This window comes from Camelus bactrianus, chromosome 7, assembly GCF_048773025.1.
Source record: "Camelus bactrianus isolate YW-2024 breed Bactrian camel chromosome 7, ASM4877302v1, whole genome shotgun sequence".
Lineage (NCBI taxonomy): Eukaryota > Metazoa > Chordata > Mammalia > Artiodactyla > Camelidae > Camelus > Camelus bactrianus.
This window is the reverse complement of record NC_133545.1, coordinates 26,391,921-26,419,406: the sequence shown is the minus strand read 5'-3', so window position 1 is coordinate 26,419,406 and position 27,486 is coordinate 26,391,921. Positions and strand designations below refer to the sequence as shown.

Here is a 27,486-nt window from a genome sequence, read left to right as displayed (position 1 = left end):
TGATACTACTTTTTGCGCAGGATAGAGTACCACTTTGACGGGCCAGCTCACCTTTACCTGATCATATTTCAAAGCTTTCTACTTTGTGGCTCTATTGAGGTTTTTGTCTCCTAGAATTCCCTCCTTTCTGCTAGTTCTTAAAACCCAAATTGATATATAAATTCACCTATAAATTCTCCTCAAACTAGAAATGGTAAACAAGTTACCTAAGGCCTCATCATACATTATTCATACACCTCTGATGCCAAGAATATGCTTGCATTATACTTTTTATAATTTTTGTGTGTTCTTCTCATCTCCCCTTCTACATGATAAACTTCTTGCAGAGCAGGGAGTGTTTTATTCCTCTATTTATTCGTTATTCTGTGTAAGACTGTGCCTTGCACATACCAGCAATTGCAGGTACACAATTAAATGAAAAAGCAGTTGGAAAAATAAACCTGCAAATCTCCTAATAAAAAAGCTGAATCTTTCCTTCAGATATTCAAGCATCATTTGCTTCTTTGAAGCTTATAGAAAAACTAGTGAGTGCTTGATAGGAAATAGCTGTATGGTAGAGCTGAGTGAAATGTGTCCAGGGCTCGTATCTGAGCAAAACCAACTGAAGAACAGAACTCACATACCCACTGCCCCTAGCAAAAGTTCTCTGTAACCGTGTTTAGAGTTGGTCAAGCCAGTGGCCTCTGTTTTCAAAGAAGGAAGAATTCTGCCAATAAGTTAATAATAACCTTTAATAATAAGAACCCATTTCAGCTCTTTCTCTAAGGAAAAATATGAAAGTCATATGTGAATCTCATCATCTATGCAAAAAAATGGTCTATTTAGAGCAGGGAACTCTTGGAATTTAAAAAATCTGTTTAGCATTCCACCTCGTTATCAGAATGACCAAACAAGTGATGAAGGGCTGCAGAGGGCAGAGATGACTCTCGGGGGGCCCTGCTTCTCTAGTTGCTAGCTCTGTAGTTTGTACCTACCAGAAGGTAAAGGGAGTCCTTCCCTGAGTGCTTAAGGAATGCAGTTTTGGTAGGGCTCAACCATAATATCTGCAGGTACGCTAGGACTTTGGTTCTCAAGCTTAGCACGCATCAGAACCGTCTGAAAGGGTTTGTGAAACCACAGATTGCTGAGCCCTGCTCTCAGCTGATCTGACTCAGTAAGAATGGGGCGTCAAGTTGAGACGTAACAAGTCCCCAGGTAATGCTAATGTGTTGTCCTGGGCTACTTGTTGAAAACTGTGGTCCTAGGGATCTCTTAGTCACGGATTTTCAGTGTTTCTTCCGGAAGCGGAGAGGAGTTCTGCCTGTTTGCTTTTTAAGCAGTTAGTGGCCAAACAATTTCCCATTCGCCTCACTAGGTTCCTGAATCAATCTTCCACCTTGGTGAGAAGCCCCCCTCCTAAATTTACATAGATGTGAAACCCATTAATTGTGAGTTGACACGCAAACCCTTGGAACATGTTGGCCTAATTCTTTATAGTCAAGACCAGTGATCCCATTTAAAATGAATAGCAACGAGCAGCTGAATTTAAATTGTCTTTGGACGTGTTGGGCTTGCTTGAAGACTGTGGGATCCAGGTGAAAATATGGACAGATGATTTATCCCAAATGATGTCTATATGCTCCCAGGGGAAGCAAGATGGTACCGTGGGAAAGAGGAATATTGGCTTGGGTCACAATGTCTATGTGAAATCATGACTAAATTACTTAATTTCTTCAGATTCCTCCCATTTTACAGGAGATGAAGATTTATGGATTAGATGATATTTAAGATCTATTCCAAATGGAAAATGTATACAAACACTAATAAAAAATGGGAGAGACTACCTAAAATGCCACCAACAAAGGCAGTTAATTTGGGACATATTTCTTTACAAGTTTTTTTTTTTAAATACATGTCATACAATTTTCTGGCTTTTTTCTAGCATACTGTTGTGTCAGAAATACATGTCATAAAAACTTTGTAAATGTTATTTCAAGGGCTACATAAAATTATATTACCTGGATTATTTAATATTGACTTAATTTCATGTGTTTCATCTTTCCCACATCGTTAGGTGTTTATGATATTTCCAACACTCTGCTATTGTAAATAATGCGCTCACAAAATTGTCATTGTTCTCTGGAAGCAGGGCACAGAAATGCAAGCTCACAGCTGTAGTAGAATGCAGATTAAGTTTCTGCTGGAAATTGGTACTTGCATCGTAGTAGGAATGCTGGGAATGCCAGAGTGGCAGGCGCATTCCACGGTAATCTGAAGGCTCATCCGAGAGAGCCAGTGTCAAGAAGAGTGAGTGTTTGCCTTTCCATTGGTTTGTTTGCTCAAGAATTCCTGTTCATTATTTGTCCATTTTTGGAGAAACAGCATATTAAGATTTATCAGGAAGATCTGATTTTGTGCTGCCTGGAGTCTCTAACTCATAATTGTGCACAGCGTGACTACAGCATGCTGAGACTGATTTTGTTTCTTGTCTTATGGAGAGAAATCCTATTACTTCGTCACACTGAGTATTTTACATCAATTTACATCGGAGACATTTTGAATTTTAAAATGATTACGATCGAGGTTGATTTAATATGTATTTTCATTTCTGTATAGCAGTTGACTGGCATCTCACAGCCCTTTGAAAGGTATACAATGTTTGAAAAGGCTCAGTGTCTGCTCTTCTTAAAGAACAATATTTCTTTATTTGGATGCATATTCTAACTGCATTTTTTAGAACATAGTTTTCCCACTTACAAAGATGTTATATGTTTATGGTAAAATATGGAATCAAATATTTGCAGATACAAAGGTGAAGCTGAAAGTCACTCCAAATTCCACCATCCAGAGATACCGCAGTTAACAATATTGGGCATGTTTCCAGGCATCTCTCTAAGCATAACACACGCACACACGCACACACACCCACACACGCACGCGCACACACACACACACATACACTTACATCCTGCCCTTTTGCCTCCTGCCTCTTTTCATAATAGTTTACCCCCCATATTTTAACAGATAAAATGTTAATATTTTGATAAAAATAAAGACTACGATCAAAGACTTGCCATCTCAATGTAGTTTTTAAGAATTGTAATACCTGTTTAAATCAATAGTTTTAAGTTAGCCTTTTTTGATCACTAACTAAAGGCACTGTGCTGTATACTTTATGTACATTAACTTACTGAATTCTCACTCCTAGTCCACAAGGTCGCTCTTCCTACTTCGCAGGTGAGAAACTGAACAGTCGCAATCTCATAAGTAGTGGAGCTGAAGTTTGACCCAAGAACTGTCTCTCTCCAAACCTGAGACTTTAACCACAATCTCATACTAGTTTCTTGAAAGTGTATGAAAAAATATTTGCTTCTTTAATTTTAGTATTTTATTGTATTGGTGTACCATAGTTTTTTAACCAAGTTCTTCTTGACAGGTATTTAGAATATTTTCAACTTGTGAATATATAAAACACAACCTGACTATCATAGTCATTTATATTGTTTTTTTAGATTTGAGTGTAATGATGAATTATTATGTGAATGGGTGAAATATTAAAACTATGGTTCCTCCTACCACATTCCTCTACAGAAGGATGGTTCCTATTTTTACTTTCATCAGCAGAGCTAGTTCTCCATGGATCCTCAATATTAGATGTTACCATATTTTTTTAATCTGATGAGGTTAGAAATGTCACATCATTTAAATTTTTTAGTCAAGAAGGAAGTTTTACTTACACAGCAATTTAGAAATATTTTTATTTTTCCAAATAGTGTCTTTTAAACAATTTTTAATTTGTAGATCTTTTTTGTATAAAGAATATGAATAAGCAGTTTATAGTTTCACATCCAAAAGCCAAAACAATGAAGAAAAGATTATGAAATTCTTTTTAAAAATTACAGAAAGATGATTTGAAGTATAGCATACCATTTTACATTCACAGGACTAGCAAAACTCAAAATTGGTGATACCACCTACTGCTGGTGGGAATTCTGGGAAAAGAAGCTCTCATACATTGCTTGTGGAAATGTGAAATATTGTAGCCGTCTTGTGGAAAGCAATGTGGAAAATCTGCAACATTTAAAATACTTACATTTTTAGGCCAGTAATATTTTTCTTGGGAATCAATTTGATAGAAATTAAAGCATCAACACATAACAAAATATACATATAAATCTTTAAATTAACAATGTTAATGAAATAAAGAAAACGATTTTAAATAAGGACAATCAAAATGAAAGAAATGAGATTATTGTACAGATTTTGAGTAGTGCATAATTAGAGGAAAAAAACAGCAAATTATGTCCCAAGCGTCTCTGGAGAGGTGCAAAACTAATGTTAGGAGATTAGAGGAAACTATGATTTTGCAGAATTCTGTTAAAATATGTGGAATGAAATATGCTCCTTAGATGTGTAGGAGCAGTACACTTTAATAGCACTTGGCACAGTTTCACCTTGGCTTAAATATTTTTCATCTCATAGATGACAGAATTATTAGCCTCAGGAGACACTTCTGATACCCCTTTGGCTTCTGGGAGCAGGGCCAATTTTAAGAAAATTGTAAAGTGGATGAAACTTGTTTTAGGCACTAGCCCTGCTTACCTGGTACCCAGGTCCCTCCTTACCTGAAGCACACACTTTAGGGTTGGCCTCGCTAGTCAAGTCACACCCGCTGCTTGGGGCTTGTTGCCACTCATTCATGAAAATGTACTTTCCTTCATCATTAGTTTCAGGGCTTAAGATGTCACGTATTCTAGCAAATGCACTTGTACTGCCAATGAAAGAAAACTGTCAACCCCAGTGCCAGATAATGTGCATGAGTGTTAGCTGCAGCCCTCTGCTGATGCGGTCTTCTCTTCCCCTTAGATCAAAACCAGCAATGGGTGTCTGTTGAGTTCACATTTTTCTCTTCCTGTGGTAAGAAGGTCTGTTAAAGAAACATGAGGGGGTGGCACAGCTTTGAGAGAAAAGGTTGTTGTCTGTGTCTTTTGAATTACATTTGTATCATTCTATTCTGAAGCCTTAAATAATAGGCTGCAAGACACACAGAAGATGTCACACTATGTTTCTAGAGAGTTTATCATCGAGATCTCAGATTGATCTGCCTGTATCGACGTGGCCCCACCTGTCTATTCATTAACAACAAGCACTCATGTAAAGTTTACTGAGTACTAGGCACTGTCCTAAGCACTTTGCAAATACTAACTCGTTTAATTTTCATCATATGCCCCCAATATTGGTATCATTATTACTAGGAGATCTGAGTTTTATGCTTCACTGCCTTTTGGCATCTGCTTTTGGGAATGACCTTGAACAAGCTCATTAGATTATCTATTGCTTGGTTTGAAAAGGGAAGATAAGACTTGTTTCATAAACGTCTCACAGAAATACTATGATTGGTTTAAGTAAATCTCCAAAGATTGTTGGAAATAATGCTTTATGAATAGGAGCTGTGTAATCCTAAAATGCTTGTGGCATTAAGTAGTAAGCCATTGAGAGAACTGATTCTTTTTCTCATGTTAGTGAACTATATTTTCTCAAGCTTTATTTCTCATCTGTGCTGAATTAGTGTGGAATTATTCTTAGAATAAATTTTAAATCAATGACTCCCACCTCTCTCTCAGATCGCTCACAGTCCCCAGTGCATTATTATACAATGTTAAACCAGATATGATTAGGTTTTATTCACTGCATTCTAAAGAAGTCATGCAAAATGACTTTCAATAAAACAGGAAGAAGGAATAATATTTGGTTAAATGAAGTGTCACAGTGCTAATTACACACCAAAACCTCCTGTGCCATTCTGTGGAATTTGGGATAAGGAGTGTCTATCAAAAACTCATGTCAAGTACTCAAGTAGTAAAAGAACCCAGCTTAAAGCATCAGCCTCATAACAAGGATTATGAAAAGGACATTATAGCCAGGTATCAGAATATTTTATAATTGACACTAAACACACACGTTTTATTTAACACACAGTTACTAAACACGAGCTATGTGGAGGACACTGAAAATGGTATGGGTGGAGAGAGAGCATTATAGGTGTGAGTGGGATCTCTCAAGAAACTACAGGATAGAGGTGTAGAGCAGCGTTTCTCAAACTCACATGTGCGTACAGGTCACCTGGGGGTTTTGTTATTGACAAATTTGACCTGGTAAGGTCCAAGTTGGGGACTGACATTTTTCATATCTGACAAGCTTTTAGTATATGAAAATGTTACAGGTCCAAGGACCATTTCTGAATAAGAAAGGTATACATGTTTGTAATATAAGGTACAATGGAAGCAGTATGAAGGGCAGAAATAAAATATTCTGAAAGAACAGAAAAGGAAGTGACCAATTCTGAATGCAGGGCTGTAGGAAGGTGTTACAAGTGGTCACTTGGTATGCAGCGATGATTTCTCAAGCAGGTTTTGGGGGGAAGAGCATTCCACGGCATGAGCGGCGTGTTAGGACACACAGCTCTGAAAGTGTGTGGAGTCTCGGGGACCCACAAGGGCTGGGGAGACTGAGAGGAAGTGGGAGCGGGGGGTGTTACGTTGGGGGAGATGGACCAGAAGACGAGGTTAGAGCAGGTGTGAAGGGCCTCTGTTGCTTTGCTAAGGGATTTGATCTGTGTGGTGCTGGCAGGGAAAAGATCTGTGTTTTCAGAGGATGACTGTGGCTGTGAGGAGGAAGATGGCTTAGTGAAGGGAAAGGATTAAAAGTAGGGAGACTGATCAGGAGACTTTGCAGAGACAGTGAGACCTTAGATTTAGAAATTGGGATAGGACTTGGAAAGGTCAGGGTATATTTAAGAAATTCTAACGTAGAGTGGATGGGGATTGGAAATCAATGGAAACTGGAATGAGAGACAAGTTCTACTGCAGATGACGTTGTGCTTTGGAGCCTGCAGGAGAGAGAGTGGCCACACTTCTGACGGTAAGAAAAGTGGAGGGACGGACAGGTTTTTGGCAGGAGATACTAGGTTCTGATTTGTACGTGTTCAGCAGGGTGTCTGTTCTAGAGTGTAACTGGAAATCTGAAGCACAAGAAAAGCTGAGAAATGTAAATCTGAGAGGCAGTGGCAGGGAAGCAATAGCTAAAGCAATGAATGTAAATAAAATCACCAAAGCAGTTGGATATAAAGAGAAATAGCAACAAACATAAAGAAAGTTTAGAAATTTGGGCAGCTGCATATACTGAGGAGGGTCTCAAACCCCAGCCTGGATCTATTTTTCAGTCCTTTTGATATTTGAAATACCATTGGAGTATTTATTATCAGAGAATCTATCTTGTATAGAAAGGAACTGTTTTTCACTTTCTGCATTGTAGTGCTGGTTGGTTTTGTAATACAGCATTCTTAACATAAAATACTTGGTGAGATATGGAATTAATACGTGTCTAGCCACAACCATATACTTAACAATCATCATCTTTTCTCTGGAGAGTATGTTTATTCTGATTTTTAAAAAAACTAAAGTCCATGCTTTATTCAGAGTTTTGAAGTTTTTATGTGATGTCCTTTTTCTCTTCCGAGATTCCATCCAGGATACATTACATTTCATTCTCATGTTGCCTCAGGCCTCTCTTGGCTGTGATCATTTCTCAGGCTTTCTTTGTTTTTAATGACCTTGACAGTTTTGAGAAGGACTGGTCAGGTATTTTGAAGTCTCTCAATGGCGATGCCTGATGTTTTCCTGATGAGACCAGGATTATGGTTCGTGGGAGTAAGAACACAGAGGTAAAGCATCGTCCTCATCATATATCGTATCAAGGGGATACACCACCCGCGTGACATCACTGTGGGTGTTAACCTGGAGCCCCTGACTGAGGCAGTGTTTGTCAGGTTTTTCCACTGCAAATTATATTTTTATTTTCCCTTTCCACACTGGACTCTTTGGAAGGATCTTACTGTGCACAGTTCACGCCAAAGGACTAGGAAGTTGTGCTCCACCTCCTTGAGTTTGGAGTAGCCGTGGAAATTATTTTGGGATTTTTCTATACCAGAGATTTGTCTCTTCCATCCCATTTATTTTTTCATTCCATCATTTGTTTATATCAATATGGACCACTGGGTATTTATTTTATACTTTGGGTTATAATTCAGCATTACTTTACTTACTTTGTTGCTCAAGTTGTTCCAGTTTTGACCATTGGCTCCTGTGCCCCCTGAATAGATGTCTGTCATTGCTTTTGTTTGTTGTCTGTTTGCTTGTTTGCTTTGGAGCTCTACCTTATTTTCTAGCACTACATTGCTCTAGGCTCATCTTGTATATTTACTACCCCAGCCCATGAATCAGCCTGGTTCATTTTATTGGAGAATGATATTAAAAGCCAATATCTGAGCAATATCTGAGCATTATCTGATTTTTAAATTGCTGCAGAGTTCATTTCTTTTAAGGTCTTCTAAGCTTGTGAGGACCAGGCTTTTAGAAAGTTGGTAAAATGTGATAATGAGAGTTTTCTCCCAAACAAAAGTCTTGAAGCAGTAAAAGTTTAAATACACATGCATGCACATATAATCAGTTATACTTCAGTAGAAGACCACAGAAATAGCATGAAAATCTTTTAAAAGCCACTTAAAAAACCTAAAGAAGGAAGCTTCAGCAAGTCCGCTAAAGTAAACATTTCTTGAGTTTATTTCATAGCAATAAACTGATCTATTTCTTTTCATGCTCTTCTTAACGAAACGTTTCTTCAGAACAAGAATCTTGAATTTTTGCAAAAGTTTAAGCATAATGTGGCTTTCTTGAGCTTGTGAGTAGATGAGAAGAATTTCAGGAGCACAAAACTCTTCACAGAAACAGTCTTTACAACCTCTCTTAGGACAGAAGGAGGGCAGCCATTAGGACAGCAGAGCTTTATCCCCAGTGTGGATTCAGAACATCAAGGGAGAGAATGGTTTAGAATTGCTCTGTGGCAAAACACAAAGTTTTCATCATCAGCTCTTAAAGGATAAGGAGCCCGAGGCATAACAAGCAAAAACTCATGGCCAGACTCTTCTGGGGCAAGAAACCAGATTTAATTAGATTTTGTGACTATGTTGTATAATGCATTGAAGTTCTCAAATTTCTGTACATGAGATTTCTTTTAAAGTGAATTCTGAAAATTGAAATATCCAATCCACCTACTAAGTGTTTACTGCAATCAGTGTCAGGTACAACAAGGTGAATGTTTTTTGTCCTTAAAGAAAAGCCATGCATAAAATTAATTAACTATGGGTGCTGTGTTACTGTTCTGCGGATCCATCATTTTAAGAACACAGTTAAGGAAACTAGGTTAATGCAACTTGATTCAGAAATGGCTAATTTATATCTGAACAATCTTGCAGTAGAATCAAATGTAGAACCCAATTTATTATCAATAAGTTGATAACGTATTCATGAATGTAAACCATTTACTAATTCTGGTAAAGGAAGGATACGGATAAAGGAAGATTTTTTTTATTCAATAAGAATCTTACAGGGGATAGGGAAATAGCTCAGTGGTAGAGCACATGCTTAGCATGCATGAGGTCCTGGATTCAATCCCCAGTACCTCCATCAAAAAAAAAAAAAAAAAGAATCTTACAGGTGTGAAAAAGAAGATATACGAATGGAACAATGAACATATGGAATATCCTCATGTTATATTATAAAGGAATATTATGTATTACTTAAAAATAAACCATTTTAATATTTCACAGTGAAATAAAACAAATTTTAGGAAATCAGACTTACTTACATCCTTATGGAATATAATATTATAATACTGTAAGTAAATGAGGCTTGGCTTTGGTAACTATGTATCTTGGAAGTTCCTGGACAAGTTTGTTTTCCAAGTCATACTTTATAAATCTTTTCTGCTTCAATCTAATGCATGTATTCACAGAAATGTTCTAAAATAAAGCACTTAGAATCTGGTATTAGTTTTTAAAATTAATATTGCAATTCTTTAAATGCAATGAGTGGTTGCTGTTGTTTTTTCTTATGTACTTCTCTTTCATTCTTACTAAGAACAAAAATGCATTTTTATATCCTTTTTTAAAAACTACATTTTTTTCTTCCTACCCACCCATTTTTAATTTTTACAAAAGTATTTCAATATAATAGCATTTGATTGAGTTTTAATTATTGATCTGCTTCTCGGATTCAGTTAGTCATTTATGCATTTAGCAAATAGGTAGCAAATCTTAAATTCCAGCCACTGTTGTAGATACTGAAATAAAGCAGTGAATACAGTAGACGGAGTTCTGCCCTCATGAAGCTCGCATTCAAATGGGGAGAGACAGACAATAAGCAAAGAGACAAGAAATATATACTCTGTCAGATGGTGATAAATGCTTTGGAGAAAAATAAAGCAGGAAGAGACTTGTCATTCCCTGAGAATAAACAGCGTTTGTAGGAACGATGCTGCCTCTGGATTGAACTACTGATCCAGTGGACTTTATCAATGAGGAGGTCATTTGAGAGCCAGGAAACGATTGTTTGCTTTATATGGCAGCCTGCCTAGGAGAGACTGGAAATATTCTAGAGGCAGCCTCCCTCCTTAGGGCAGATGCTTGATTAAAACAAAAACAAGAACAAAAAACCTTTAAAAATAGCTCATACTTCTAACCCTGAGGTGTTGGGTGGTTCCTGAGAACACTGAAAGAAGGATACAAACTACAATCAGGGCTGTACTGAGTCTGAATTAACAAGCTGGACCCTGACACCTTTAAATCATCTGTGGAGTTTTCATGGCTTCCAGAGTCAACACTACGGAAGCATGATAATGAGCAATTCTATCAGCAATTTTGTTTCACAGTTTATGGGGAGAAATCCTGTAGGTTTTTCATGTTTTTGTAGTTTTGAGATGGAGCATGGAACATCCTTGCCCTGTTCTCCTAGACCTGTGCCCTGTGACCTCCCTAGTTAAGGGCTTGGTGAGCCTGATCTGGGAGCCAGTTATGTTCCTGAGCACGTGTGCAGTTGAGTACTTCCTCCTTTCATGCAGGAAAAAAATGTTTCTGATTTCAATAACAGTGCTATCACTAATGATGTTTTAGGCTGCCATTGCTGGGTGAGGACCTAGGATACCTGAGGTACACCTGTTATCGTCTTTTTTTCCCTCCAAGGTCCCAGAGGAACATAGACACTGGAGAGTAGCTGGAAAAAAACCAAAGCTAGATAATTCCCCTGTGCCTCAGTGTCCTCTCTTGCAAAGTGTATGTAATCATTGTTTCTACTCCACAGTGCTGTTGGAAGTTCTGCATGAGTTAATACACATGAGGCATCAAAAGCTAAGTGTCTCTGTTGCCCCCCTGTCTTTGGAAGGCATAATGATGTAATGGTTACAAACATGGCCTCTAGAGATGGACTCTTGTATTCAAAAAATTTTTTCCCACTATGAATTAGATGGCTGACCTTGGGCAATTTATTTAACCTTTCTGGGCTTAAAAAATTAAAAAAATCCTGTCCAGCATGGTATTGTGTGGAATCAATTAAGACAAATTCTTGGAATAATACCTAGCACACCGTAAGAGCTCGAGAACTATTCACTGCTGACAGCATTACTGCTACTGCTGGCACAATCCTTTGTATATCCGTGTGGCTTTGGCACCCAGATCCTGACGCAGTGTTCTGAAGAGCTAGGCTGAATCACGTAAGGTTTCCTTTCCCTGTGCCAGGAAAACCTAAGAAGCCACTATCCTAATTGGCCAGGATCCACTTGGCCTGTTTTTTTTTCCCCAAATCCAAATCTGACTTCTCAGCTTTTACCCCTGAATGTCAACCATCTGGGGACAAACAAAACACATCAAGTAAGGCCAGCAACAAAAACGTTTGCCTCAATGCCTGGAAGGAGCCGGTCCTAGGCCACTTAGACTTTGGCAACAGCCCTGAAGCAGGCTGATGTGGAGAAGAGTCCAAAGAGAGAGCGTGAGCAAGAAAGAGAAGAAGACAGGCCCACCTCTGTGTGGGACCTGGTCCACTTTAACATTCCGACTGGAGAGACATAAGTGAGAAAGATGACTACAAGCCAATCTTTGTTTTTCCAGGCTCCGTAGAGAAGGAATGACTCTCAGAGGCCACACTTCAGTCCTTTAGCGTAGCCAATGAAGTGTCTCCAGAGTTGAAGTGACCTTACTCAGCCTTGTGGAAGAGTATGTCCAAAGCTGGAGATCAAAGGGTATGTTCAAACATCCTTAAAAGACCCACTGACCGCGTATCCACGTGCCTACAGGCATCTCAGCAAAACCAATTTTCCTAGTGAGCAAGCCTAATTCATTAAAAGCTGAAACAAGGAACGCCAGCTTGCCGAACGAGCAGTTCGTGGAAAACCCACACACCAGGGTTTCACATCAGCCCTCGGACTGCTGGCTGCTGCTCGAGGCTGAGCCCAGGCAGGGCTGGGAACAGGCGGGGCCCCTGTGGTTAACTTCAGAAGATGTGGGAAGCTGTCCTCAGCTGTCAGGAGCAGCCTTGTAGGACATGGACCCAAAAACCTCTGCGTTTTCAAATGGAAGTTGAAATCTGGGTTTTTATGTGACTTGTGCTGACGTTTGCGTTTTGGCAGATACCTAAAATTAAAAACAAAAACAAAGCAAGATCTGTGCAGCCCAGTTGTACCCCAGGTGCGGGCGTGATGCCCCCTGTGGCCTGCAGTGTCTGCTCTACGCCCTGGGCTTTGTCCGCTCGAGGTCGTGCTTCCAGCTTGTCGAGTGTGGCCCCAGAGCTTCCCAGGATCCACTTGTCTGTCATCTTCTTGAGGCACAAATTTGTATCTTAAATGCTCCAAGGTTTTGACTTCTGTCTGTAATCTATTTCGCTGGTGAGTGTGCTTTTCTCTCTGCCCAGTTTCTAGATTTCAGTGTGGCTTTAGAGGTTTTTTTAAACCAAGCTTGAATTCATAGCTCCACTCATAAAACAAATAAAGCTTTTTCATTAAAAAGGGGCTGTGGGATTCAGGGAAGGGAGTCGACTTCTACATAGAAATGAAGAGAAAGTGAAAAGGTCTGCTTTAACTAGAATTTTGTAGATACTGACAGGCATATGCAGAATAGATAAACAAGATTATATTGTATAGCACAGGGAAATGCATACAAGATCTTGTGGTAGCTCACAGCGAAAAAAAATGTGACAATGAATATATGTATGTTCATGTATAACTGAAAAATTGTGCTCTACACTGGAATTTGACACAACATTGTAAAATGACTGTAACTCAATAAAAATGTAAAAAAATTATAAGAATAAAAAAATAACTAAAAAATTTAACTAGGAAATAGAGCATTGGAAGTTTGACGTTAAATTCAGCGAGGGTAACAATAGGATTTCTAAGTAGGAACAACCAACCTTTTTTCAGACCATGGTAGCAGGAATTAGGCAAGACTCATGTAAAGAGAGCACCTAAAATTTTTGATTATACTTTGCTTCATTTTAAGAGGAAATTGATGTACTATAAGGTATTTTTGAAATACTAATTTTTAATTTAAAATATTAATTAAATATTTTTGAGAGAAGGGGGTAACCCTTATGAGAGTCAAGAAGCTGTGTGATGCTATACAAGTTGCCCTGAATTCTTTTTGATGTTTAGGTACCTGACAGATTTCTAGGGGCAGTGACTGCCTGGCCTTTTGTTTTGCTGTTTACTTTCATATTTCTAGTGTAATGTCCTGCTCAGAGTAGGCTCTTAATAAATTGAATGCTTTGAATTATTTAAATGTGTTTCCAGTTTCAAACATTTATGACTTAAATATATATTTCTGTCTATTGGCTCTAGAAATCGTGTGTATGCATTGGTTAGTGAAGGGGGCATGCTCCAGGCTTAAAGGAATATAAAACATACTCTGTTTTCAACACCCGAACAATGCAGTCCATAATTTGAAATCCCTCTCTCTCTCACTACATATTCTTATCTCCTTAAAATATCTAGTTGAGTATAGTATGACAGGAGGTTTCTCCTAGGATTTTGGTGTTTTCTGGGATAGAAGTAATATCAAATGAAAACAGTCTTTGTGTTTTTCTCTTATGAATCCATATCAAAAGGTTGTGGCTGACAATGCCAGGTGCACATTTAGAATAAAGCACTGGGATCATTACAGAGGTTTTGACTATAGGAATCTGTCAGTCGTTTCCTTCAAAGTGAAGGTGCATGGGGCAGGGTAAGCCTGTGATACCTAAAGCCTGATGGCTGTTACCTGGATGCGATTTCTCCCACCTCCTGGATTGCCAGCATCATTTCTCCTTGTTCTTTTGAACAGCTGTGTTATCTCCCAGCATCTTGGGATACATCAAACAGAGTTCTAGGACAAGAGCTCAACTGTTAACTTGAGTTCAGTTTTCCTGATCCTTCTGTTTGGCAGAGCGGTTTCCCTTCTAACAACAAGACTCCAGAAGAAACCAGTACCTCAAACAGCACAGAACTTGTCAAATGGAAAAAATCTGATTCATGGAGAGAGATATTTCATTCCTAATTGTCATAGATCACTCTTCCTCATCAACTAGTTTTTTTTTTTTTAACTGTAAAGCTCTTCTTTCAAAGCATTATGCTCTCAAGTGAGAAATTCTAGGAAATTTTAAGAAAACAGAATTTGGAGGCATTGGATAATTTCTAGCTTTTTAGAAGCAACTGATACTTAATGCAGGAGGTGACTTGTAAGGTCTGGCGTACATAATTACTCGAAGAAACATTTATCTTAGGACTGGTCAACAAAAGATGCCATGTGTACAGAAATTGCTTAATTTTCTAAACTAGATTTCTATCCAAAATGGGGAAAGTTGCCCCAAGTAGTACCAATTCTTTTTCACATTATTTCGTGTTCTTTTTTTCTGGGCTCTGGGCTTTTTGTCTGTTTGTTTTTAAGATGCCTATTTCTATATTGTCTCTGAAGTAATGTATTTACTACTCTGTCATTGGCTAGTTATTCATTTATTTAACAAATATTTCTAAAGCATCAGTTATATGCAAGGTGTGCTGATACGAATTTATGTAAATAGATCAAAAAAGAATAAGGGAAAATAAATCCATATCTACATAAATGTTCATTTTTAAATGGTCAAGTATTATGCAAAAATGTACTCTTCTGAGATTATTTTGGCAAGTTAACTATGATTTATTGGCAAAGAACTTTGTTCTTGGTGAAGTAGCTTAAATATCATTTGCTTTAGACTATGTAATACTTTATATTTTAAAGTCAACTCTGCTGTCTATAACTAGAACACAAATTCCTTGTAGACAAAACCTATCTTAAAGTTCTCATTAAATTTTATTTTTCTACCTAGCACAGCTTTTTCTTTGTAAGAAATCTTATAAAAGCATTTTTGATTTAAGATCTTTGAAATGTAATGGTGATACAGAAGCCCAGGAAAAAACTTTCAGTGTTTTAACTTCTTATCATTATTTGATTTTACAACTCTGTCATCTCTTAGAGGACTTCATAATCTGCTTTCTTCTCAGTCTCAGTAAGTCCTTATTAATTTACAAAACTAGTGACTTGAAACATTCTAATTTTAGTCTTTAAAAGGAATGTTATGATATAGCTTCAGATAATTGCATTTTCCCCAGGATACAATATTAAATATAAAAATGTTAGTTCTGCTTAATTAGAAAAGTAGAATTTTAGTGACTCTGAATATTGACTTTTAAGTATTTTCAGAATCATTGTTACTTGTGTTTTAGGATTTAAATAATTATATTTGTTAATCTGAAGAAGTAAATGGTACCTTTAAAAATCTGATAAAAAATTGTTTGTTTTTGTATACTCTTTTGCTATTAGGTGATTCAGGCTCTTGGGATCTGCTCATTTGCCTGTCTTCCAGGAAAGCTGGTGGAAAACCCTGCATATCCAAGGAAGACATGTGCCATTTAGGTCTGCATCAAAAGGTAAACATTCTTTTTCAAAGTGTGCACAGATTTTATCAGACCTATGGATGTTAATACCCATATTTCCTGGTCCATAATGTTAAAAAAAAAAAAAGTCTTAAAAAACTGGAGCCATTGGATGGAGAAAGTTTCAATGGCCATGCCTTTTACACTTAACCATAAAGTGTTCACCGTTGTTTTGTTTGTTATGATCCCCTTCAACTTCAGCTGCTACCAATAAGGATCCAGTTTCCCCTAGCAGGACCCCGAACTTCCTGTAGATGTATGTAGCCTGTGGAGTGTTGCTTACCCTGGCCACGTGTTCATCCAAAGTAGTACAGATTTTATTCTCTAGACCTTTGTTTTGACTTTTTCAAATTTAAATTGATATTCTGAATTATAACAAAATGTATGCAGCTTTTCATTCACTTTTAAAAATTGGCATCCAACATTTACTATTTTGTGTAGACTTTTACAAATGTTTTTTAGAAAAATTAACTAAAAATTATCAAATGTCTGCATTATGCTAGCCATTGTCCTGGAAAATTTGTGTATGCTCTATTTTTGATAACTTTCAAAAATCTGTGAGAAAAATGTCAAAACCAATAGCTGTTTTTCAGTAGTAAAATTGTACCATAGAAGCCACCCCGATCATTTGATATTTCTGCAGTTGACAAGTGCAATCCTCCTTCCTTCTTCTCTTGGGCTGAGCACATTCTTGTGGTTCTTCTTGTACATCTTTGGCCATCCTTTCTGTGTTCTTCAGAGCTGAGCCACCTTTCTTCTGTCAGTTCTTTAAACGCCTCTGTTCCCCAACACCACCCTGAAAGTTTCAACCACCACTTGTCCTTGATGACACCCAAATCGGCATCTAAAGTTCACAGCACTTTCCAGGCTTCAGCCTTGCAAGATATAACTGCCTGCTGAGCATCTCCAGTTCCACGTCACCCAGACACCTCACACTCAACCCAGAGAAATTGAATTCATTGTTTCCCCCGGTGAATTCACTTCTGCTCTTCCTGTTAGTAGCTCTGCAGGACCATTCTGTTGGTTGTAAGCATGATTAACCACTCTGTCACTTCCTAAGATAGCAGTCTGGCCTTCACCTTCGAGCCCTTCCTCTCCCATGTCATCTGCATCCTATCCATCACGAATACTAACTTGTAAATAGTTCTTTAATATCTTACCTACTTTCCACACTTACTACCTTTATTCTGGTCATTCCCCATATCTGGCCAGGGCAATTGCCGAATCCTCCCCACTGATTTTTCTGAAGCAAGTATTTTGCCCCTGAAATCCACCCGGCACACAGTAATCAGCATGAAAAATATAAAAAGCTGAATTACCCTGGCTACCCTTGTGCTTAAACTCTTGCATGGCTTCCCATCAGCTACAGAATAAAGTCGACAGTATTTGCTGTGTGTATCAGTCAACCTCCCAGCAGGAAACACATGCCGTACTCAAAAGGATTTAACTGAAGAGGAACTAATGAAAGAGCTATTTACAGAGCGTTTGGCAGGATGAGAGAAACAAAAAGATTAGAGGCCCCCAGGGATCAGCATCAGCACCAGATTTTACCATCCTTGGTCTGAAGAAGGCCATGTAGAAGGAGTGGTGTAGCAAAATCTGAGAGCCGGAGCCAAGAAAGAGCGATCCCTGGAAAGGAGCTCTACACATAGAGGAATGCAGCCATTGCCAAATCATGGCCCTGCAGAGAGGAAGCCAGGAAGATAAGTGCTCAGCTTCTCTCTATTCCCACCCTCCACTCTGCCAGGGGCTCCTGTGGGTGCCTTTCTGAGTGCTTACATATTTGTTTATATCCATCTTTACATAGGAGGAGACTGAAGCACAGAGAGATTAAGAAAATTGCTTGAGTCCTCCTGGGTAAAAGTGAAGCCCCTGGGATTCACACTCAGGCAGTCTGACTTTAAATCCTGTTTTCTTAACCGTATCACTACAGCATCTTTCTAAATAAATATTTAGCCACTGCACTTACAGCCTATTCTAATGAATATTCCTAAGGAATACATAAATTCTAAATGGCGCATATTAGATAACTGTCAGTTTGGAGCATGAATAATTTGAAGTGTTTTGAGCCATGTACTTACTTATGTGAACGTAACTATTCAAAACAGAAGTTGCTTCAGATTTGTTGGGGATGTTGTAGAATTGTCAGTGACCTTGGAATGAACAGAGAAAGGGCACCTGCTCAAATAAGGATTACTGACCACTTCAGAGCTTTGGAATTTAAGTGTTTAATGAAAACGATCATGAGATCTGTTATAGAAGATGAAAGGCCCGGAGTCTCTCCAGTCAGGAGGAGAGTACCAGGAATTTAAAAGCGTGTTGGTCCATGGGGTGTAAAAGTGAAGTGAGGTCCATGAACGGGGTGCCACCAAGTTTAGTAAGAGGGGCTCTCTCTCTCACCTCTCACAGACAGGTCCTAGTGTTTCAAGAGCAGAGAGATTTCACTTCTAGTTCTAAATGTTTGTAGGATTAGCAGTCCCTGAATCCAGGATGCTGTTTTTAGTGCTTGGAGTACTGAGAAGGACTGAACTGGCTCATATTTTGGAGCATGCGAGGCCATTGTCAGATGAATATGGTGGAGTGATAAATGCACATGAGAGACATAGGGGATAAAAATACTTTTTTTCTTTTAACTGGTTCTCTTCTTGCCATTAATTCTCTTCCCAATGGATGGTACTAAACAGTTGTCAGAGATCTGATTTTTGATAAAATAAAAGATGTGAACATCTGTACAGACCTAATGAAGGAAAGTTCCCTATGATGCAATGTGAAGTGTGTGTCCCTCTCCATGTTCATGAGTAACAACAACAAAAAAATCCCTGGGTGCCCTCTTACACTTTATAAATAGCCCAAATTCAAATGTCTCCTCTCCTTAATGAGTTAATGGTATTACTGCCATCTTAGTTTTTTTGATTTATTACAACACTTTCTGAATGTTTATAAATAATATTTTTACTGTTGCTCTTATTGATTAACTATGTCTCAAAATAAGAATTATATGTAATGAAAACAGTTTAGATGCAGATTACCCCAGATTAGGATTCTAGAAAGTACGTTAGGATTGAAATCTTCCTAAATGCACGTTTCCTTTCTCCCAGTTTGATCTCAGAAATGTTCCGGGGCTCAAATGCCATTATCATTTTTTTCAGATGCATTCTAATCTTTTCAAAGATATGAAAGGTTTTATACCAAGAAAAACAGCGGTCTCTATAACACACACACATTTACAGACTCTATATACTCAATTCGATGCATTCAAACTTAATACAAATATATTATGTTACTATATTGGTATATATTTAAAAATGACTATTTGAGTGGTAATGATGTGTCAATGTGGGTTCATCAATTGTAACAAATGTACCCCTCTGCTGGGGGATAATGGAGGAGGGTGTGTGTGGTAGTAGGGGGGCAGTGGATAAATGGGAAATCTCTGTATCTTCCTCTCAATTTTGCTATGAGCCTAAAACTGCCCGGAATAAAATCCTAGTAAACAATAATTATTGCAGTATTAATCTGGAGAAGCTCATTGTATAAAAGTCAGCTAATTCTAGTTAAAACTTCTTTGATTATTTTCTACTTGATAACAATGCAAATCTTACATATTTTATGAGGTATGTGAAAAATAAGAATAAAAACACTAAGATATTGAAGAATATTATTAGGCTTAATAATTAAAAATTTAAAACACGTATAATAAAGTTGATTTACCACAGCTGTAGGACCCATAGCCCTTGCATGTGTTTAGTTCTTTGTGCCAAGTTATTCAGTTTAACTGCTTAGTTTGGTGCTCGGTTCCAGAGTAGAAGGGAGACAATATTTCTAGTGTCATGTGTCACCACGGTCATGTCATCTTCTTCGACTCTGTGAATTCCAAGGCTGTGCTTTGGAGGAAAGAGCAGGGGAAGAGGTCATTGGATGGCGGGTGGGAAAGGGAGAGCAGTTGCTTCCTTTGGCTTGGCTCTGGCCTTTTCAAGCAAGTGCTTTGTTGACCCTGAGTCAGTTCATCCTTCTGACCCAGGTCTCATGTGAAAACTCATCCATCTCTCTAATATGACACAGCAACTACCCGCCAATCTGGAATCTGTGCAAGCTGCACTCTGTCTTTGCAGCATCTACACAAATTCTTCTGGCCCTTTGGTTCAGTTACTGCTACCCATTTTACCAGGGCTCTGCTCTTCCTTTCAGTTTGTAGAGGTCAGGACGGCATAACAGGGATGCTCTAAGCATCTGCAATGGCGGCACGTTTGCTCTGAGCCCAAGAAGTCGGAGAGGGTTGTAAGCAGGACCTGGGTCAGTAGCCTCACCTGCTGCTCACCTAATGCTGGTTCTCTTTCTTGGTCCTCCTGTTGTTAGAGATTCTATTTCATCAACAGCAACTGAGTGATCTTGCCTTACGTGGTGGAAAATGGTTCCAGTTTATTGACCTTTAAAGCCTTTCACAATTTAATTTAGAGAAGTGCCCTGTGTGTTAATAATAATAGCAAAAAAACCCCCAAATCTCTATGGTGGGTTCCCCATAATTTTGCAGTGCTCTGTCCCCTCCCTCCAGCCTGTCTTAGGGATTCTGAATTTAAAACTTCAGGACTCTGTGAAAGGCCTTCTTCTTTTCCTACATTTAGTCTCCGAACTTTCTCACTTTTGAATCTGAGAAATGTAAACATCCCTAAAATCTAAAGTGTGCTATTTTTATAGCCTTTTCTCAATTCCCAGATTCACAAGAGTGGATTCTGCTAAAGCCTGGCTTTATTCATAGATGACCTGTGTTGAAAGTTTACAGTGTGCTGAATATATGGATAGAGTTAACAAGAGTGCCAGGGTTAGAGAATTTTTAATCCATGAACTGTTTCAAAGCACTGTAAATGAATCATTTTTTAAAAACTACTTCTGATTGAATTATTGAATTGATCAAAGCTCAGGGCAGAGGTGGAACTTAGAGACCGAAGTCTCCATTTTACAAATGGAGAAATTGAAAAAGAGAAGCAAAGTGACGTGCTCAAGGTTCTGATTCTGTTACGTACCAGAAGTGGGACTACAACCCATGTTTCTGGTTCCTTCTCTTTTCTCTAGCTGAGTTCTTTTTATCAAGTCGTGCCAGCAGGCCACAGTAAAGAAGCTCTAATATGGTATTAGTGTAGAGTGGATTGATTTGAAAATAATCAATAATTGCTCAAAAATGCATCTAATTTTCAAGCTGATTTACACTCATCTCTTTCTGTTGGTTTTAACAAGGCGTTACCATATTTGGCATTTTTTGAGGGAATTAGTTGAGAATTGCTGGCTTAATCTGTAGATTCAAAAAAGGAGAGAATCAAGCTTGTTTTGTATCTCTTCTTTATAAATGAAAAAATATATTTGAATTTATGATAACACTTATGAAGCTTCCTAAGAACAGATTTTTGTTCAAATAGAGTTTTGTGGTGACTGGGTTTTATATTTGGAAGGAATAATGCCCTCAGTATGACTTGAAAGCTATAAATGCTAACAGTTTTAGAACTAAATTACCACTTAGATGTTTGTGATTCAAGTCATTGAGGGGCTTTGGAACTTTGGAGTTTAGTTGACTTTGAGGTATGTTAAGTGCTATTTTTTTTGCCAAGGCAAAATTTGCAACTATCAAGTTAGTCGTCTTCCTCCATTTGCCATCGTGACATAAATTATTCCTTTTTTTTTCTAGCGAGTATCACGGCTTTGAAATATATCAAAGTTTTAAAAAGTGTTCCCAAATATTTTGAAGATTTCTAAGAGCAAGTTTTTATTTTATGTTATCAAATAAGCCGCTTTATTATTCTGGATTTGAATGCTGACTTACAGAGATTTGAAGGTAGGGGGTGAATGGTGTGGACAGTGCTTCACACCTGTACCCTTCGGGCTGTTTGTGTTTTCTTTGCTGTAGCATTTATGAACGCATAACTCACTAGAATCTTTTTCATTCCTTTCAGGTAAACATATTACCAGAAATACAGCATCACCTTTGCAGAAAGGAAGGATTATGTCAAATAATTAGAAGATTTCCAGGTAATCTTCCGTTTGTGTCTTTATGCATAAACCTGTGAAATATGTAGGCTTCCTCAGTAGGCACCAAATAAGGAGATCTCAGCTCAGTCTACTAAGCTCCTTTGTTTATCACTTTCACAAATCTTCCAGAATCCACAAGCTTTTGCCAGTGGGAAGAAAGACCTTGATAATAAGGAATAACACGTAACACTGATATTCTTTCTTTAAGTCCTGCCTTCTCACTTTCTAGATGAATGTTCCTTTTCTTACTACATATTTGTCTTCAGAAATAATTGCTGCTTTATTTTAAAAGCAATTATCCTAGTATTTCTTAATTAGATAAAACTCGAAGTTTTTAAAAAATGTATTTGTTTATGATTAAGTGATTCTGATCCCAGCAAACATGTTTCTTCCTTCTGAAAATATCTCAGTTAGTCTTGATAGAAAGTTGGGACAAAAATTACCATCTCACTTCCTCATAGATTCCCACAGTGGAAAGAAAACATCAGATAGCGGATGTATCTTCATAGAGGAAATTATAGCCTACTTTAAAACCCATCAGTGACAGGGTTCCTCACATTTCTAGTTTAAAACCCATTTAATGTTTAACAGCTTATGCCCCTGGAAAGTATTTCACTATATAATTAAAATTTAGATCCACATAGTTTTCATAATGTTTTTTAAAAAATTAATTTGTGTCCCAAGTCGAATCAGAAAACTGATATCTTAACCCATTGGCTTTTCCATGGGGTTTCGGCTTCCCCACCAAATGTTAACCACATTGGTATGTCCCAGTGTTAAGACTATGGTCTTCTACTGTCATTTACCAAGGATTAAATTAAAATGAACATAAGTCAGCAATTAAAATTTCAGTTTAAGATACTTGTTTTAAATAAATAATAGCTGTTTATTCCTGGTTCTGTGGTTATTGTTTTACAGGACAGTTGTAACTGACTCCATAATCTTTGTTTTGTTTTTGTAAATCTTAGCTGGATAGTTTTTTATTTTATGAAAAAAGTAATGTTTTCATGAGAAGCAAGTAAATAATTATTTCCATTAAGGCATTATTCATAAGTATCTGGAAATCCTTTAATTAAGGCAATTTGGAAAATATTTGTTTAACATTTGGAATGGAGCCTGCCTACTTTTAAAGCATGTTTTTCTTTTTTGCTGTTTACATTTCAAAATGATTGATGAGCCTTGGAGTTTGCAGAATAAGATTGTAAGAATGAAAGCCTGTTTATAGCCAGAAATGGATTAGCAGTTTTAAAAAATTCCCGAAGCAACTCTTACCTAAATTTACGTTTTGCTTCCATAACCTTAAAAAGCTTTTTTTTCCTGTCTTTTTTTTTGCTTCAGGTATTTTTTATTCTCAAGAATATCTGCAAGTTCTAGACATACGTAGTCCCTTCCTAACTCTGCCCAGTTTGTTAATCTTCTATTCTTCTCTGTGATTAACAAGATAATTTCACAGAATACACAGCCTTTTAAGTGGAATTATTTCTCTTGTAATGTTATCTTTCTGCAGCTGAAGATAATTTTCTTAGATATGTAGCTTTAAAGGAGTATGTCTACAACACTGTTTTCTGATATAAGCTTTATAAACAATCGCTTATGCTGTAGACTTTTGCTATGAAAACACAGCATATAATACAAACTCAGTATTCACAAGATTAAAAACATGTTATTTGTTGTGAATACTGAATATTTGGTATTGAATACAGATTAGATAGAATCATGCTGGTACCTAAATATTTTTTAAAAGGCAAGTTACTATTAAAAAGATAAGATAGTAAAACTAAACATAATACTATATACTTTATCCATTTCACTTCAAGTCAAAGTGGCCCATGGCATTTTGAGCTGGGTTGCATTTCGAGACAGGCAAAACATAAATTTTCAAATCAGATTTTAGCTCCGCCACCTATTAGCTGTGTGAGTTAAATTCAGGCTGCTGTTGGTTTTTTTGTTTTGTTTTGTTTTACTTTTTTAATCCAAAAAACGAGGATGGTGAGACTCATTTCACAGATTTAATTTTAAACATAAAGTATATTCTACTGGTATGCATATGTGTGTGTATAATTTGAAGAATGATGCATATAAGATATTATACCAACATATAGTGCTCGAAAACTGGATCATCCTACTTTTGAAAAGTCAAGCAACAGGCTCGCAGTATTTTCTCTCTTTATATGATTGATTATCAGCACAATTTTATGTTTCTGTCAAAGGGTCTGAGATTTTACCTACTTCCAGGCTTACAAGTCAGCCTGCCACGGTTTCATAGGAGACGGCAGAAGACTCCTGGGTCAGAGACAAAGGACTTTATTATTTATAGCAATAGCAGCAGACAGATTATCAGCGTTCGCACTGGTTCACTGAATCCTGGCTCCCATGGGGTGATGTGAAGAGGGCTAGGTGACACTTGTATACTTAGTGGTTTGCGTTTCAGGAGAGGAACTCTGAGCCTCGGGAGTTTGAAAGTTTGTAATGGACAGCGAGCAGGCCTGCCCTTTGCCCCAGAGAGAGGCATTGTTTTTGTTATACTGGACAAAACCTCCTCTTTGCTCTGGAGTGAGAGACCATCTCTTTCAAGGCTATCTGCTGCATAAATATCTTTGAAAAGATAGTTCAGGACAGATCGTCAGTGCCTGTGTTTGCAGACGGTGCAAAAACATGGAAGATCCGTGGAGAAGGGTCTCCTGGCTGTTTCGGAGAAGAGTGAATACCTGACAGATTCTAGCTCTGAAGCTTGATCAGTGTATAGTTCAGAGCAAGATTTAAAGCCTAGCTGTGCTTCAGGTTTTTTTAATCTGTGAAAATACAACATTTGGCAGTGACTAATAGTGCCAAGATTCCTCCCTGCCCTGTTTCCATACAACATGCTGCCCCAGGCTTTATCCTGAGCAGTAAGTAGAGACAGGGATGCTAAGAAAGAGGGGATGATTGCCTGTCCTGCAAGTGTGGCAGGACAAACAGACTTAGGAGCCGATGCAGACAGAGGCGTGTTGAAGACAGCATATGAGACTAACACATTCTGTTCCGTTCCACAGCCACACAGAATGTACCTGCTGTTAGACTTGTGACTCACATCGAAAGGCACAAAGCCATGGCATTTTTATTGCCTCCCGCAGAGATTTATCTGTATCTTGCCATTTAATGCTTTGCTTTTTGAAAGAAAAAAAAATGTTTTATAATTTTTCATCGGCCAAAACTTTTTGCTAATGCTCTTGGTTGCTCTTTATTAAGTTTGGTTTTTTGAGAAGTTTTTTTCCCCATATTTGAAATATAACTATAAAACCAAATATGAGGGAACTGTTTTACTTGGATTGTGAGTTGTTGTTCTTGTTCTTTTTTATAGCAGGATCAACATCGAGAAGCCCTGGTTAGGAGTGTGCCAAAGTTTGGTCATTACTCATTTTCTCCAGTAGTTTTATCTTAGTTCTGGGCACTGGCTTTCATGTGAAGTTTGAAATGTACCCCGACTTGTACTCAAAGATAGCATTTTGGACATTTTAGAATCTATGTGCTCATCGTTTTAGTAACCCATGAGTACATAAAGAAAAAGGAACATGGTAAATAACATTTATACCTTTTGTTGTATCTAAACAAGACTGGACCTTAAAAAAATATAGATATTCACTACCGAGTATAAAATAGATCTTTAAAATAACATAATTAAACTTATTTTTAAATGTTGACCACAAATTAGTTATTTCTCTCACATGGAACTGATGATTGTTTTTTAATATGCCAGGTCTAAAAATTCCTGTGCAGCTTATGATATCAGTGAAATATTGTCAGGCCATCAGGTAGCCTAGCTTGAATTTAAACAAAGCCACGTGGAAATTGTCAATGCTTAATGCATTTTGAGGATTTTTACTGATTTCATTTTTCCCTCCCCTCTGCTACAACTGGAAGGAATGTTCTCCTTCCAACAAGAGAACAAGAAATGGGATTCCCAGTATAAAAGAAGACTGGGAACTCATCTCTGTGAGGCAATCAGGCAAACTTTCAGAGAGGGCCAAGTTTGCTGGTTCTCTGGCTGTCAAATGCCGACACTCCTTCTGTGTGTCCTCTGCATGCTCCTTCCTGCTTCTGTCTTTCCAAAGATTCTCACCTCCTATCCCACACACAGTTATATCCCTTATGCAAAACATTTCCCCCCAAGTAAAACTCTCTTCCTTTTAGTATGACTGACTTCAGTTAGGTGATAACAGAAAGAAAGCTGATGGAACTAATTCAAACTAAATTACACCCTCACCGCAGTCCTAAGCCTCTTAGATGTATTTGCATTTTTATAAAAGGAGTTTGCAAATGCAATGAATTTCTAATTGGTGGAATTTCTGGAAGGGCATTCAAATTCCTGTTCAGTTCCTCAGCCAGCCCTCCACACCCAAAGCTAACAGAATCCATCTGCTTTTCTCCATCTCTACCATGACCAGTTAGTCCAAGCCAATGTGCTGTCATAACTTCCCACTTCCCTTCTTGCCCCCAGATAATCCAGTCCATTATCGAGGCTGGAGCTGGAGTGATCTTTTTCCCCTATCCCTTCCATAAATAAAACAAATTTCTTGGGCCTGCTCACAGCAGTCTGTCTAGGGACTAAACAGTGAGGACCCAGTAACTAGTTCTCTGATGTTCTGACTTGAGACAGGAAGAGACTTTTATCTAGACCAGAAGTCACACACCCAGATGTTCACAAGGGCTTGGTATGTGACATAAAAAATTTGTAACACATTCAGAAGTTTGAGAGACCAGAGAAACCAGCACATTTTCAGCAAATGTGTAGACCCTTTAACATGAGCCATTTGGGTTCCAAGAAGAGAAGAGGAGTTGAAGACATAGGAAAGCATAGGCAGCACCACGTGGCATCACCCAGCTGGACCTCGGCAGAGTGGCAGTGTCGGGAACTTAAAGTGCCCTCCTGTTTCTCATCCCTGTAAAATGTGGCTACCACTAAGATTCAGATCCCATCCCGTGGCCCCTCTTCTCCCACCTCCTTATCCCCTTACCTCTCTATGCTCTTCCCCCTTAGCATGTGTTTGCATTTCCCTAAACCCTTGGTAACTCTGGCTTTCATTTTCCTTCCCAAATGCTAACGTTGCTGGCCCCTCAGGACAGGGAAGCTGGGTCCTCTACTAAAATCTCAGTCTCTGGAGTTGGGCAGGGTTGTTGACATCTCTTTGCTACTTCTTCTTTCTCTCATCCACCAACATCCTGATCATTCAACAAATCCAGTAGGAGAACATCCCCCCCGGGTTAACTTATTCCCGTCCACTTTGAATCTGCCATCATTTCTGTGGATTTTGATACCCACAATGACTCTTTTGTCATCTTAACCTCACAGCTCCTGGATCTCAGCAAATCCTTGACCTTATTTCTCGCTGACTTCAGCCTCCCACTCCTGTCGCCTTGCTCAGTAACTGGCATTGCAACAGTACTCCATCTTTGAGAGCTTAAGCTCATCCACCACTTTGCCCTCCTTCAGTGCCTCTGAGCCTGGAACCTCGGGTGACACTTCTGGTGCTCTTAATTCTGCTACTTTCTCCAAGTCCATCAGCCATTTTTGGGGGGCCATAATTTCTCTCCTACCAAACCTGGACCACCCAGTCTGCCACTTGTAGTATTTCCTTGCAGGCATCTGTATTTTCCTTCCACTCAAGCTCTTAAGCCATC

General features: G+C 38.2%; 1 protein-coding gene across 5 annotated transcripts in view; it reads left to right on the top strand.

Moving 5' to 3' along the window:
• Positions 1 to 27,486, top strand: part of CPED1 (cadherin like and PC-esterase domain containing 1) — a 250,328-nt gene that overhangs the window by 36,674 nt on the left and 186,168 nt on the right. For 4 of the 5 annotated variants that reach the window (XR_006722160.2, XM_045511114.2, XM_010947605.3 and 1 more), the window contains 2 exons: positions 15,698 to 15,804; positions 21,753 to 21,828. Coding sequence is in view for 4 of the 5 variants with exons in the window: in XM_045511114.2 (XP_045367070.2) it covers positions 15,698 to 15,804; positions 21,753 to 21,828 (183 nt within the window). In the remaining variant the exon portion in view is untranslated. Of the gene's footprint in view, positions 1 to 15,697; positions 15,805 to 21,487; positions 21,635 to 21,752; positions 21,829 to 27,486 lie in introns of those variants that run through there. The other variant, XM_074367161.1, reaches the window with a different exon arrangement.